Source organism: Lynx canadensis, chromosome C1, assembly GCF_007474595.2.
Source record: "Lynx canadensis isolate LIC74 chromosome C1, mLynCan4.pri.v2, whole genome shotgun sequence".
NCBI classification, from domain to species: Eukaryota; Metazoa; Chordata; class Mammalia; order Carnivora; family Felidae; genus Lynx; species Lynx canadensis.
In genome coordinates this window covers 97341055-97356594 of record NC_044310.1, presented here as the reverse complement: position 1 = coordinate 97356594, position 15540 = coordinate 97341055, and the positions used below count along the sequence as shown (strand labels likewise).

Sequence of the window (15540 nt, the reverse complement as noted above, 5' to 3'; positions counted from 1 at the left end):
GTAAGTACTAACCTGAAATTTTGAGAGAGCGAGAGAGCACAAGTGGGAGAGAGGTGCAGAGGGAGAGAGAGCGAATCTTAAGCAGGCTCCATGCTCAGTGCAGAGCCTGACATGGAGTTCAGTCCCACGACCCTGCAATCACAGACCGAGCTAAAATCTAGAGTCGTTCGCTCAACTGACCGAGCCACCCAGGCACCCCCCAGTATGAAAATTTATTAGCACTAAATGGATATGAGACTTGTTAAAATTGCACTTTATTTATTAAAATTTCTGTGTGCTGTCGTGAAAACTTAATGAATTTAATTTCTGTGTCCTCTTTTACTTTTAAGATGGACGTAAAGGGATATAGGTATGATGGAAAGAATCTTAGATCAAGCGTCAGAAGACTTCTCCCAGTTCTTTCATCAAACTTGGGGGGAAATTACATAATTTTCTGCCTCAACCTCTTTAATTTTTTAGAGAGCAAGCACAAGCAGGGGGAAGGACAGAGAGAGGGAGAGGGAGACACAGAATCTGAAGCAGGCTCCAGGCTCTGAGCGGTCAGTGCAGAGCCTGATGTGGGACTTGAACCCAAGAACCGTGAGATCATGACCTCAGCCAGAGTCAGATGCTTAACTGACTGAACCGCCCTTGCCTCTACTTTTTTAAACATACAGTGGGAATATTGGACTAAATTTCTAAAACTCCAGTTCTGTGATTCTAGGCTCTGTACCTTGGGGAGAAAATAACCTCTGTATATTAGTTTGAATAAGACTATAAAATGGAATCTTTCACAGTGGCTCTTATCTTTTGAAGATAAGCCCTCTTTTATGAACAGTCAAGATTAGGAAGACTGGAAATTTTGCAAGTCAGTGCTCTTTATCTTAAAGGAGACTGTAAGGAATAAAAGCTCTAAAGGAATATCTGGGGTGGTCAGTGCTTCACAAATGGAATGAGAATATGCTACACACATTTTATTTGCTTACCATCTGTTGAATTAAGATACTATTGAATACCAGGTCTGTTATAGAATATTAAATACTAGACTTGTTAACTGGGTAGGCTCAGAAATGAATTTATTATTTAAAAAAAATTTTTTTAGGGTTTTTAAATTTATTTTTGAGAGAGGGAGAGACGGGGAGGGGCAGAGGGAGACACAGAATCCAAAGCAGGCTCCAGGCTCTGAGCTGTCAGCACAGAGCCGCACACGGGGCTCCAATTCAGGAACTGTGAGATCATGACCTGAGCCAAAGTGGGACACGTAACCAACTGAGCCAGTCAGGTGCCCCTCAGAAATGAATTTTAAGGCACCAAAGTCCTAGACACAAGGAAGATATTTTGTGCAAATTGTATTCATCTGATACTAGGACGTTTGTCTTCAAGTTCAGGAACGTTACTGTAGAAAATAACTTTCAAACACTTATTTTCATGAACTGTTTAAATAACTTCTCCAAATTCACTTGTTTCCCAAGGATACAAAGTTTTGGCCAAAAGTTGGGGCCAGAACTCTCCCTGGCATGATCACTAAAGGGTTAATAAAATTTTTATTGTGTTATTTACAGTTTTTCTCCTCTTGTTTTATGTTCAGAGTTCTTTGTGATAAAGTTATATCAAAGATGTTTAATAATAATATATTTTGTAATCTTTTTAATTTTCTTTCCTATTTAAAAAAAAAGCAAAAAACAAAAAAAACCTCTTCAGGTGTCCTAAAATTCTGATGAGCCAGATGTGTCCTTAATAGGAGTTGTTGGCTACCCTTACTGATTGCTTTCTTTCCAAATCTCCTTACTAAAGATAGAGCTTTGGGGCCTTCACTAACCATTAAGACTGCCACATATTCTGAATATGATTTGATTTTTATGATATATGATTGGGGCAAAAGATGTAAAAATACATTCACTGTACCCAAAATTTGCAAGCAGCTGGCTCAATAGTTAACATATTTTTCCCCTAAAATCAATAGGCTATGCATTTTTAAATAAAACTGTTTGGCATTTTTGGAGAATCCTCATCTATCCTTATTTATTTGTTTGTTTAGATACCAAACTACTATAAAATTATAAAGAAACCAATGGATTTATCCACCGTGAAAAAGAAGCTTCAGAAAAAACATTCCCAACACTACCAAAACCCAGATGACTTTGTGGCTGATGTCCGTTTGATCTTCAAGAACTGTGAAAGGTTTAATGAAGTATGTTAGCTTCCAAACTATAAAGTCTTGGATTATTAGGTTTTTTTTTGGGGGGGGGCAGGGGGTTGTTTTATTTTATTTTTCCTGGGAAGAGATTTTTCTAATTTGATTCAAAAATTTTTTTTCTGCTGCAATCAGAAGTAAAATTTGGTTGCATCCACAGCTCCAAAGAAGAAAGTTTACTGTGTATAATTAGATAAGTTAAGAATATTAGTGGATATTCCTTTTTGAACAAGTTGAGAATTGAGATATACAAGTATAGAAAGGAATATATACTTATAGTTAAGTGTATTTTATGGGAAATGATTATAAACAGCCTATATTTGGGGTACATTTAGGATGGGCATTTGTACTGGTTCCTCTGATTTTATTATTAATGTAGGTTAATAATGTTAATCTATTAGATGTAGAACCTTAAAATCATAAACTCATCTCTGGTGGCTCATCTTGAATAGTAGCCCAGAGTATATAATGTTGAGTTTTCTGATCTCAGCAATATGACTTTCATTAACTTTGGTCATACATTTTTTTGAAGAAACAGATGAACTGTCCTTGAGAAAAACTGTGATATGTGACTCTTTCAAAGAAACTGTTTTGTTTTCTTTGGGAAAAATCAGGTCTCTTATTGTTAAGGAAGATTTTCATTATTCTAGGAGAAAAAAATGGAATTGGATAAGAATCTACAAAATCTTTCAAAAGATTATAGAGTATCTTCTTTATTGCTGATGAAATTTGGGTGCCATATGACTATTACTAAAAGTACTTGAATCATTTAAAGTATACTCATAGCTGCCTCTGGAAATATCTAGGTGACCTTTTTAAAATTTGTAAAAAAAAAAAAAAAAAAAAATCCCTATAGGTCAAAAGTATAGTATAGCAATATACCACAGAGAGTATAGTAACACCTTACTCGAAGTTTAATTAATACAGTCCTAAGTTTTGTGTCTTACTTTCTAATCAGCTAGATTATTTTCAAGTAAATTGCTTTTGGGAATTGTAGGCAACCCTTTCGAGGAAGAAGATACATTTTATCTGCTTTAGTAATAGTTAAATAATTTATGATTAACAAATTGCCATACAGATAGAATTCTGATAGGTGGTTTGTTGATGGTTTGACAGTTTTTAAAAAGCAACATTTCTTATGTTACTTGTTTTTTGGTTTTAATTACATTGATGTATTTGGTCCAGGTCCATTTCAGATTGACTTTATTAATTCTGAATTTGAGACAGTTTTTACGGTTTCACAGTAGCTTTAGCACCAGAACTTTGTAAAGAAAGCGGTTCCATGTTCTGTAGTATTTTAGAAAGCACTTAATCTGGTTATAGCAATTTGTTCCCCCTAGTATGGCTGACTTTCGTCGCCAATCCTATGCAGTTTTATAACTTTAGAAAGGATTATAATTTCCCTTTTTTTTTTTTGACTCTGGTATCCTTTTTAGATGATGAAAGTTGTTCAAGTTTATGCAGAAACACAAGAGATTAATTTGAAGGTAAGCTTTTCAGACCATGCAAACTTGGTGAAGGAATATGCATTACCAATAGGTGAATATTCCTATCTTTTGCTTGCAGGCTGATTCAGAAGTAGCTCAGGCAGGGAAAGCAGTTGCATTGTACTTTGAAGATAAACTCACAGAGATCTACTCAGACAGGACCTTCGCACCTTTGCCAGAGTTTGAGCAGGAAGAGGATGATGGTGAGGTAACTGAGGACTCTGATGAAGACTTTATACAGCCCCGCAGAAAACGCCTAAAGTCAGATGAGAGACCAGTACATATAAAGTAAAATGACATGAACTTAACTAATTGTTTTAAGGAAAAAAAAAAAAAAGAAAAAACCCTTTTATTTAAGTGTTGCTGGAATATCCTGCCTACAGTGGGCACCTCCTTGAAGAAGCTGATAGCTCTTACACAGTATTAGATTGAAGTAATGGACAGAAATCACTTCTTGTCAAGAAAGGGGGGAGACAACTCTATTTGCAATTTCAAAAGAAAAACAAAAAGGAAAAGCAAAATGATTTGAAGATTTCTGTTACTAAAGAGGGTGGTTCTTTAGAATGGTAGATACTGGTCATCATGTGCTATTGATTGGTGCAGGATACTGGGTGTACAAGTAAATACTTGATGGTCCTGTTGCTCGTGTCTGTTTGGACAAGAGCACACAGTTATTAAAAACAACTTTCATGCTCCCCTTCCACACACGTACATACTGGTTTGTTTTCTAATTAAAATCAAAGTTACTCAGATTCCACTTTGATGTCAGTGCAGATGTGCATTGAATCATGCCATTATATTTGTTCTCACTTTGATGCTGTTGGGCCTTAGTTTTTATATTGGTTTAAAGAACTCAACAGCAGTTTTATTTTCTATTTATACTTAGAGTCTAGGAAACATCATCGATCATCATTTAATCAGTTTTAATGGTCTGCTGAAATAAATATGGTAACTTTTCAGTGGCTGATCACGTGGTAGTCATTTCCAGAAAAACCCTTCCACAGAATTGCACTTCCTAGTCGGATCATCCGATCGTACAGTTACTCCCATCAAAGGTGGAATGTTTGTTTCAAAATTAATGTAGTTTTCATTTAAATTTGTTTGAGAAGGTGACAACTGGCTCTTACCCAGTCTTCCTTTGTATCAGTTTTCTGATAGACCACTATTGGCAAACAGTAATCTGTCAACTACCAAATGTGTAAAATTTTCTGTATTTCACTTTGTCTTATTTGTAAATAGTGAACTAAAACTTCTGGCAGATCAGCAACATTTGCTGAGCCTGTTTTTTAAGCTAATGTGTATTCTTACTAATGTTCCTATCAAGAATGGATTTGTAATATATGCTGTCTATTTCTAATGTTCACATTCATATTTTGAGGTTCTATCTTATTTTAATAGAGAACAGACTTCTCAGAAAATCTTCAGAAGCAGCTTATTATTAAATATCAAACTATTGAAATAAACCCGGTGGGGTTAGATTACTCATCTGTCCACCAAGTGGGACATTTGCATGGACTGGGGGCTTAACGGACTTAGAAGAGGCCTGTAAGTAAATCCTGAAAATGAGCCAATCCCCACTTGAATGGTTACTGGAGTAAACCCACCTTTACTACCCTGCGTTCAGCACCCGAGGCAGATAAACCACCTTGGCTCGGTTTTGTTTTTCTTCTCTTCATTTGTGATGCTCAGATCCAAGATGTGTGTTCTAGACTGTGTATGGGCTTCTCTTTTGTTGGATTAAAGAAGTTAGTCCTACTTTTGTATGGACACCTTAGAATATAAAGTGACCAAAATAGAAGACTTGCCATTAGATATTTTTCAGACGTCAGCAGATTTGTGGCAAATCATTTGCCTTTTTAAAAATTCAGCTTATGCAGTTCAGACAGTAGACTACTCAGTAAAAATTATTTGACATAACTGTCTAAGAGGTAAATATTTTTTAGTGCATATTGAATCAAATAAAGTGCTCTAAAGAAATTATTATACAAATTCCTTTGGGTTGTTTTTCTTTTCTTAACAAATGTTGGGGGTAAACATGGATATTATTCAGGCCTTCTGATGGTGTATTTAAGCAGTATTGATTTAATACTGCTGTTGATTTACTTCATTCTGTGGCTTCCTTTTAGCTTCTCTTTCAGTTTTGTTAGAAGTTAGGCTTTAGAACCTACACCGAACTGTTTTATCATTTTACTCAAATTTCAGGTTCTTAAGAAGAATTGTCTTATAAGGGAGAATTGTTTAAAAATGCTTTATTTATGTGCATTTCCCTCTTTCCCACAGCATTTATGATTTCAGTTTATCAGGAGACGTATCTAAGGGCACAGTTTTGGAAAGTGATGAGTAGCAGTATAACTTCCTTTTGTCCATCCATTGATTTCTAGTATTTTATACTTGCTCTTCAGATGAATCCTTTTCATGATTCTTAGATAAGTCTTTTATATAGGTTCTACCAATGGAGGAGAAACTAAAGTTTAAATACTTATTTCTTGATATTTGGGGCCTTAAAAGATAACGTGTTCCCTTTGAAGTTTTTTCATGTTACGTGGAATTTTTGTTTTTTGTTTTTTTTAAGATTGGTTTTTAAAAAGCCACTTTATTGTCAGCATTTAATAGGCTCCATTTCTGTTAATGGAAGGCAATTCATACTACTGAGGATTTACTATTAAGTAAATAACTATCAGCAAACCACCGTTTAAATGAAGGTGTTCAGTTTAGATTTCACTGAAATTTTTTTCTTGTACGTTGATCTCTGTGTTCCTAACTGATTTGTTCAGCCACTAATATAACTGATAAAAAGTATAAAAACTTACATTGACATTCAGATATCTTACATGTTTTTCTATTAATTTATGTCTCAAAAAAGTAAACATTGACTATCAGTTCCTGAAGGCAGTTTGTTTTGATACTCTTTGCATTTGTTATCCTTTGTTAAAAAACAGTACTTTAGATTTGGAGATGTTAAATGTTTCCTTAAAAAAGATTGCAAAGTTTTGCAATACCTGAGTTCCCGTCTCCCATCAGAACACTAAGAATAAAGTGTTCCTCAGTCTGTTCTGCTGGCCTAAATTTGCATTATTTTTTATTTATTTTATTTTATTTTATTTTTCTTTTTTAGCATTTGGCTCAGCTGATTCACTGAGTAAAGGAATTGTTTTGCAAGGTGAAACATGTACGTGTTCCAAAGTATGGTTAAGTTGTAGGTCATGCTCTATATTACCACAGATCATTACCACAGAGATGATAAGGTATTGGATCCCCTGTTGAAATTATTCTTTTTGGAATCAACAAGGTACTTTCTGATTTCTATGTCTTATATAAGAGAATTTTAAATAATATTAAAGTCAGTTAATTCTTTTTGTTGTAACAGTTTTTGAGGTTTTTAGTTAATCCAAAGAAATAATGCTTTTAAATAGAAGCAAAAGGTTTATAGTGTGCAAATTGTAGATTTATCAATTACCTCAGCAGGTATCCTGCCATGTAATTATTAGTGATTAGTGTTAATAAGCCAGTAGATTTAGGTCTTCTGACTGTGCCCTTGGATTTTGGCCTACTATCTTTATTCAATAATCTCTTAGTATCCACAATGGGAGTAGATGCTGTGGCCCTCTCTCCCTTGGCCTTTTAAGTCCCTTACCCATTCCCCCTCATATAAAACACAGGAAGTACAAAAATCTCATTTCTTGTTGAAGTCAGCACTGCTTATTTGCATACTCCGCATTGGATCGGTGAGTAGTTTTATAAAATCCACCCACCCCAACTCTCCTAATCAAAACAATCAAATTCTTAATTCATACCGTCTGTATTAATAATCTGCTGAAGATGATCCAAGGTTTTCAAAGTGTATCAGTTTAATCTTGAACTGAACCTTGATGCTTTCTTTTTCTTTTTCTCTCAGTTCTCTCCTCCTCGATAAAGCAATAACACTGCTTTAAGTCTGTTGCCTGATAGGCATGTCATAGTCCTCTCCCGGATGGTGATTTTATAGGAAAGTTTGTATGCATATCACCCAGTCTATCTTTTAAAAAGTAAGAAATTTAAATGTATGCTGGAGCTTACGACAATATATTGTGGCATTTTATTTTAAAAATTGGGGAAAGTTGCATATTTTTTTAAAAGTAGGTATTTGAGTAAAAAAAAAATTGAAGGTACTTTTTTAAGAAAAAAAAATTTATATGCCACAGTTTACATAGACATTTCAGATTTCAACATGTACTCTTGGATATAATGGTTTCTTTTACTTGGGCCAAAATGCATGTAAAGCATATCTTTCATCTTAGTTCCTTGTGTTTGCCTCCGTGGTCTTTTATATATTTTTTATTGTAGCTGAGAAAGTTATCTTCAAAAACAGTCAATTTGGATATATTTGTCACGATCATACTACAAAATGTACAAAATTAAGTTTGGCCCTTTTCTAGCAAGTAATCTTTAAAGTTAAAAATGCTGTTCTTTTAAGTTCACCAAATTCGTATGTGGGAAGGCACTGAGATGATTTTGTAAGTGCCACTGCAATATGCCCTTTCAGGTGTGGCCTAATTTCCAGTCTTAAGAAGGAAGTGCTTGTCTGCTCCTGGTCTGAAAAATGTAGGCATTTACTATGTTTTAAATCACAGTGAAACATGTATATAAGCCTATAAAAACGGTATGTGCAATCTGAAAGCCTGTTAATTTTCTATGTAGACATACACACGAAAGGGTTAAAATCACAGCCTTACTAGTTCCTTGCTTCCAGTATTTCAACTGGTCTCCTCCCCTCATTATTATTATTATTACTACTACTATAACTACTATTATTTTTGCACATAACTAACTACCCTTCAATATGATTCTTAAAGAAAAAGTGCTGTTTCTGTGGTATTGTATTCTCTAAATAATCATATTTAATTTTTTAAAACAAGGTTGCAGTTTCTAATTGTTCCGTTCCTGTGTTTTTTGCTGGTGTGTATTAAAAGCAAGATTTTCTTTTTCATGGTTATTTAATACATTAGCTGCCTGTAAATATTTCTTGTTATAATGCTCTGGAATGTGTTGTAGAAGTTGTATTAGATTAGTTTAAAGCCTTGTTTGAAAGCCACATTGTTTTGGTTATTTCTATTAAATTAGAAAATTGAAAAAGTTTGCAAATGAATTCCTTTTTTTCTTCCTCTTTGAGTTGAGATTTAGTCATTTAAATGTATTTGAAAAATGTATACTGTGTGCCAGGCACTGGAGTTATAGAAGTGAAAAAATCAAACACAGTCCCTGCCTTCACAAGCGCTTAGACTCTATATGAGACTGATGAGTGCTCTGATCGGGATCAACACAGAAAAGAGTAGGAACACATGGGACAGGATCTAACACCTAAGTTCATTGGTTGGTGTAGCGATCTCTTTCACTCATAAAAATGTGATGACAGTGGACCAGGCAAAGAGAGCGTGAAAAGAGAATAAAATATAGAGAAGTCTGAAAATGAAAGAGAATATGTATAGAAGTTCATTTGGAGCAGAGCGTAGGTTGGAGTAGTAAAATACTAAGCTGGAGAAATGAGCCAGAGTCTTTTTTCTTTTTTTGATGTTTGTTTATTTATTTTGAGAGAGGGCGTGTGTGCATGTGCAAGCAGGGGAGGGGTAGAGAGAATGGGAGAGAGAGGGAATCCCAACAGGTTCCACGTTGTCAGCACAGAGCCCAACATGGGGCTTACACTCACGAACCATGAGATCATGACCTGAGCCGAGATCAAGAGTCGGACACATAGCAGACTGAGCCACCCAGGTGCCCTGAGCCAGGGTCCTATTTAAGCAGTGCCTGGGAAGTCTTGTTAAAGGGTTTAAGTGCTTTCACTGAGGGCAACTAGGAGCCCCTGAAGAATTTTAAGCAGGATAGGGCTTGTGGAGTTGATATAATCAGACTTGCCTTCTTGAAAGTAAGTTTGTTTTCAACTATAAAGAATGGATTATGGAGAATGTTAGAAGTGGAGAGTGGTAGGCTGTGAATAATCCAGGTGAGCCCTAAACCAGCTATTAAACCAGCTATTTTGCAGTGGTGATGGAAAATCATCAAATTTTAGATTTAGAAAGTAAAACAGACCAATAATGGAGGCCAGGTGGTTACCTTAGGCATATTTTATATAACACCTATTAAAATAATAAGGAATGGAAGAAAAGATATGGGGATATGTTGAGTTTAAGGTACCTATAGAACATTAAGGTGCAGATGTCCATTGTTCTGGTGTTCATGAGAAATAACTAGGCTGCAGACCAAGCCTGTAAGATCATCCATCAGGAATCCTGTTTTATTTATCACTGAGTATGGCTAGCACATGATAGGCATTCAGCAAACAACTGTCAAAAGTTGAGCCATTAGCATAATAATTGTTATATAAATGTAAGAATAAATAAATGTAAATATGTAAGAATAAATAAATGTAAGAATATGATATTGCCTAGGAAATTTATAGAATGAAAAGAGTAGAATACTTATGATAGCAGAGGAAACATTGAAGGGGAGCTATATAAAAAAAGATTTCACAAGAAAACTGGAATAGTCATGGAAGAAAGACAGAGGAGCCATGATGGAAAATGAGAGAGAGGTTTCATAAGGGGTTTCAAAAGGAGCATCATTGATACCAAGTTTTAGAGCAAGAGATGAGGTAAAGGTAAGGTGGCCACTGAATTGAGCAATATAGAAGCCATTGATGACCTTGAGCTATTCCAGTTTGAGCAGCAGTAAGAATATAGTGGGTTAGATGAATGATTGAGTGTAGATTGTTTTTCAAGAAATTTGACTTTGGCTTTTCTTTAGGTTATGCAGAACTACGGCCATGAATAACCAAGTGGAATATCAGAGTTGAACTTCCAAATTGTTACCTTTCTGAATGCAATTTGTGTACTGGAAAAATGATGAGTTTTGGCCAATGGGTCACTTGAACCCTTTGGTTTGAACTGGCAAACTAAAGCTTACCTGTATGAACTCTGAGTTTCACTTTATTTATTTGTGAAATGAGGATAGTTATATGTAGCTCATGGAATTAATACAGACAAGAGGTCATTTATAGCGCAAGGTTGGCACTGGTAAGTTATCAACCCTTAGTTCCTTTTTCCTATTTCTTCTTCCTGCTTTTGCCATGAAAAAGGGGCAGGTTAGAAATACAATTTCTCCTTTTTTACTAATGGGATGAGAAAAAAATGTAGATGCAGGACCCCAAAATTTTTAGATCTGTCCTCAACTCTTAAATATTTAGGTTGTCTTTCACTAATTTAAATGAGGCTTAGACTTGTAGACTCCAACAGACACTCAAGTTGGGCTCTAGATTTCTAATAAATGCAAAAATGAATTGGTAGGATACACATCTAATCCAAGGCTTTGTCTCAGGTTTCTCCCTTTTGTGGCCTCAGGTGGTGGTAAATATGTCACTATTCTTTCATTTATAAAACTTACTGTTGATGATCTATAAAGGCAGTATATAGGGACATCTGTTTCTGACAATATGGCAGACTACATCCCCTGAGGAACCCTTCTAATGGTAATAAAACATCTGAAATGTTGGATAAGATTCATTCAAAACAAAACAAAAACTTTAAATGTATTGCTGAACTAACAAAGAAGGAAGATACTCAAAGCTGTAGCTTAAGCCCAATTTTTCTCCTTCCTTCCTTCCTTCCCTTCCTTCCCTTCCTTCCCTTCCTTCCTTTCCTTCCCTTCCTTCCCTTTCCTTCCCTTTCCTTCCCCTTCCTTCCTTCCTTCCTTCCTTCCTTCCTTCCTTCCTTCCTTCCTTCCTTCCTTCCTTCCTTCCTTCCTTTTCTTTCCTTCCTTTTCTTTTCTTTCTTTCAAAAAGCAAGTGCCAGTCTTAAGCTTTGATTGCCAAGGCATCCACTTCAAAGACAACTCTGACCAAACACATTGCCAACCACACAACTAGATAAAGAGCCAGGCTACCTTTTCCCACTGCGGCTCCTTTGATTTAGAAATCTTGGTTGATTTCTGTAAGGGACCATTTGACCCATTTGTCTTTTCTCCACACACTAAGTTCCTGCACCCATGTTTTAAATTCACCCGTAAAGAGTAAGCCCACAAAAGCCTAGACCCCCCCCCACCCCCAACCCCAGTAAATGCAGAACCCCTGGTCTTGTTTGTACCCCCATCTCTCTCTGTCCCTAGCTTTTTGCAACCTTGATATGTGGGCCAAGGTATACTGTGTAATTTCCAGCTCTTGTAAGTAAATAAACATTTATTTCTTCAGTTTCCTGATGGTTGTTGCTGAAGTGTCTTGCAACCATAATAAGAACCACAAGGGCCAGTCCAGTCACAACATTAGTTATTGGTAGGTTGAGACCAGTACAAAACAAAGCTTCATTTTATCATCTGTAGCATTTTTACCAAAAATATTTGACAGTCTAATCATGTAAAATAATTAGACAAACGTGCAATGTAGTACATTTACAAAGATGCCTGGTGTGAATTTTTAAAGTAACTGTTGTATAAAACAGGTGGGGAGACTGTTAATCAAAAAATAGCATGTAATACAATAACTTAGATTTGATCTTGAATTAAATAACCCTTATAATTAAAGCCATTTTAGAGACATCTGTGGAAATTTGTAGATGAATTCTTAATGATATGGAATGTTTAATTTTCTTAGGTGACAATGATTTTGTGCTTATACAGGAGTAAGTCCTTTTTCTTAGGAAATGCATGCTGAAATATTGAGGAAGGAAGTGTCATTATACTACTTTCAAATGGTTAGGCAAAATGTGTGTGTATAAAATATATATGGAAGATAGTGTTGGTGTGGTAGAATAACAACTGATGAATCTTCGTGAAAAGTAGATGGGGTGTTTATTGTATTGTTATTCCAAATTTGGGGAGACTTGAAAGTTGTCCAAATAAGGTTCAGTGGGTGTGGAACCAAAAGCATGTATCTCAAGAAGTGTTGAAGAGGACAGTTGCCCCACAGGCTCTGCCAGTCCTTGTGTCCTAAAGACTTTGGAATGGGCTAAGTAAGCTTTAAAGGAGACAAAGCATAGGGCTAACATAAGTTTGAACTGAGGCAGATACTCTTCCCAAACCTGGTACTTCAAAATATGACACACTTAGTGAAAGAATGAGCCAGGATACCCTATCTCAAGAGAGAAAGAAAACTGGGTGGAGGGAAGAAAAACAATCTCCCTTGAGATTTGGCGTCTACAAGCTGACATCTAAAATAGGTTTGGAACCAGACTTATACTGCCTATGTCAGAAAAATGCAAGAATTTAAAGTGATTTGTATTTGCTAATAATAGCATAAGGGAGGGCCGCCTGGGTGAAGCAGTTAAGCATCCAACTTCTGCTCGGGTCATCATCTCACGGTTTGTGGGTTCGAGCCCTGCTTCAGGCTCTGTGGGGACGACAGCTCAGAGCCTGGAGCCTGCTTCAGATTCTGTGTTTCTGTCTGCCTGTCTCTCTCCCTCTCTCTCTCTCTCTCTCTCTCTTTCTCTCAAAAATAAGTAAATGTTGGGGCGCCTGGGTGGCGCAGTCGGTTAAGCGTCCGACTTCAGCCAGGTCACGATCTCGCGGTCCGTGAGTTCGAGCCCCGCGTCGGGCTCTGGGCTGATGGCTCGGAGCCTGGAGCCTGTTTCCGATTCTGTGTCTCCCTTTCTCTCTGCCCCTCGCCCGTTCATGCTCTGTCTCTCTCTGTCCCAAAAATAAATAAACGTTGAAAAAAAATTAAAAAAAAAAATAAGTAAATGTTATTTTAAAAAGTAATAGCATAAAGGAGGTGGGTAGGAGTGAAGTTGCATAACAATATTGCAAAAAGGAGGTAACAAATAGAGCTACCTAAGAGTAGTGCTCCTATGTGGAGTTAGCCTAGTATAAATCTGTATCATTCTGATAAGATGTATGTGGTAAACAGAACAATTTTTAAAAATTAAGCAGTGAAAATTCATTAGAGAAAATAATTTGGAAAATACGTGAAGTAAAAGCATTAAAGGAGGAACAGAACAAAAAAAGGCATAGAAAGCAAAAAGTAAAAACGTAGACATCAATCCAACAGTATAATTATTACATATGAATGGATTAAACAACTCAATCAAATTATGGAGATTATCAGACTGGGTAAAAAGACTTGATTCAGGGGCGCCTGGGTGGCGCAGTCGGTTAAGCGTCCGACTTCAGCCAGGTCACGATCTCACGGTCCGTGAGTTTGAGCCCCGCGTCGGGCTCTGGGCTGATGGCTCAGAGCCTGGAGCCTGTTTCCGTTTCTGTGTCTCCCTCTCTCTTTGCCCCTCGCCCGTTCATGCTCTGTCTCTCTCTGTCCCAAAAATAAATAAACATTGAAAAAAAAATTAAAAAAAAAAAAAGACTTGATTCAACTATATATACTGTTTTCAGGAGACACACTTTAGATTAAAAGATACAAATAGAGCAATCCCTATCAAAATAACACCAGCATTCTTCACAGAGCTACAACAAACAATCCTAAAATTTGTATGGAACCAGAAAAGACCCCAAATAGCCAAAGCAATCTTGAAACCAAGGCTGGAGGCATCACAATTTCAGACTTTAAGATGTATTACAAAGCTGTAATAATCATCAAGACAGTATGGTCCTGGCACAAAAACAGTCACACGAATCAATGGAACAGAATAGAGAACCCAGAAATAGACCCACAAATGTATGGCCAACTAATCTTTGACAAAGCAGGAAAGAATATCCAGTGGAAAAAAGGGAGTCCCTTTAGCACACGGTGTTGAGAAAACTGGACAGTGACATGCAGAAGAATGAACCTGGACCACTGTTTTACACCATACACAAAAATAAACTCAAAATGGATGAAAGACCTAAATATAAGACAGGAAGCTGTTAAAATCCTAGAGGCGAAAACAGGCAAATGCTCTGACCTCGGCTGCAGCAGCTTCTTAACGTGTCTTCGGTGGCAAGGGAAACGAAAGTAAAAATGAACTATTGGGACCTCGTCAAGATAAAAACCTTCTGCAAAGTGAAGGAAACAATCAGCAAAACTAAAAGGCAACCGACAGAATGGGAGAAGATACTTACAAATGACATATCAGATAAAGGGTCAGTATCCAAAATCTATAAAGAACTTACCAAGCTCAACATCCAAAAAACAATCCAGTGAAGAAATGGGCAAAAGACATGAATAGACGATTTGCCAGAGAAGACATCTAGATGGCTAACAGACACATGAAAAGATGCTCAACATCAGTTCTCATCAGGGGAAAAAAATCAAAACCATAATGAGATACCACCTCGTATCTGTCAGAATGGTTAAAATTAACTCAGGCAATAACAGATGTTGGCGAGGATGTGGACAAAGAGGAACCCTTTTGCACTATTGATGGTAATGCAAGCTGGTGCAACCACTCTGGAAAACAGTATGGATGTTCCTCAAAAAGTTAAAAATAGAACTACCCTATGACCCAGCAACTGCACTACTAGGTATTTATCCAAAAGATACAGGTGTGCTATTTCAGAAGAGCACATGCACCCCAATGTTTATAGCAGTGCTATCGACAAAACCAAAGTATGGAAAGAGCCCAAATGTCCATCGACAAATGAATGGATAAAGAAGATGTGTACACACACACACACACACACACACACACACACAATGGAGTATTACTTGGCAATCAAAAAGAATGAAATCTTGCCATTTGCAACAACATGGATGGAAGTAGATAGGGTGTATTATGCTGAGTCAAATTAGAGAAAGACAAATATGGTTTCACTCATGGAATTTAAGATACAAAACAGATGAACATAAGGGAATGGAAGCACAAATATAAAAGTGGAGAGGGACAAAACATAAGAGTCTCTTAAATATAGAGAACAAATGGAGGGTTACTGGAGGGGTTATGGGAAGGGGGATGAGTTAAATGGGTAAGGGGCACTAAGGAAGACACTTGA

At 36.5% G+C, this 15540-nt stretch overlaps 1 protein-coding gene across 2 annotated transcripts in view; it reads left to right on the top strand.

Moving 5' to 3' along the window:
- The window catches only part of TRIM33 (tripartite motif containing 33), a 129758-nt gene extending 120983 nt beyond the window's left edge, over positions 1–8775 (top strand). Inside the window, exons 18-20 of one of the 2 annotated variants that reach the window (XM_030327555.1) lie at positions 2018–2170; positions 3610–3660; positions 3740–8775. In XM_030327555.1, coding sequence (XP_030183415.1) covers positions 2018–2170; positions 3610–3660; positions 3740–3952 — 417 coding nt within the window. In that variant the 3' untranslated portion in view covers positions 3953–8775. The remainder of the gene's footprint in view (positions 1–2017; positions 2171–3609; positions 3661–3739) is intronic. The other variant, XM_030327556.1, reaches the window with a different exon arrangement.
- The last annotated feature ends 6765 nt before the right edge of the window (positions 8776–15540 follow it).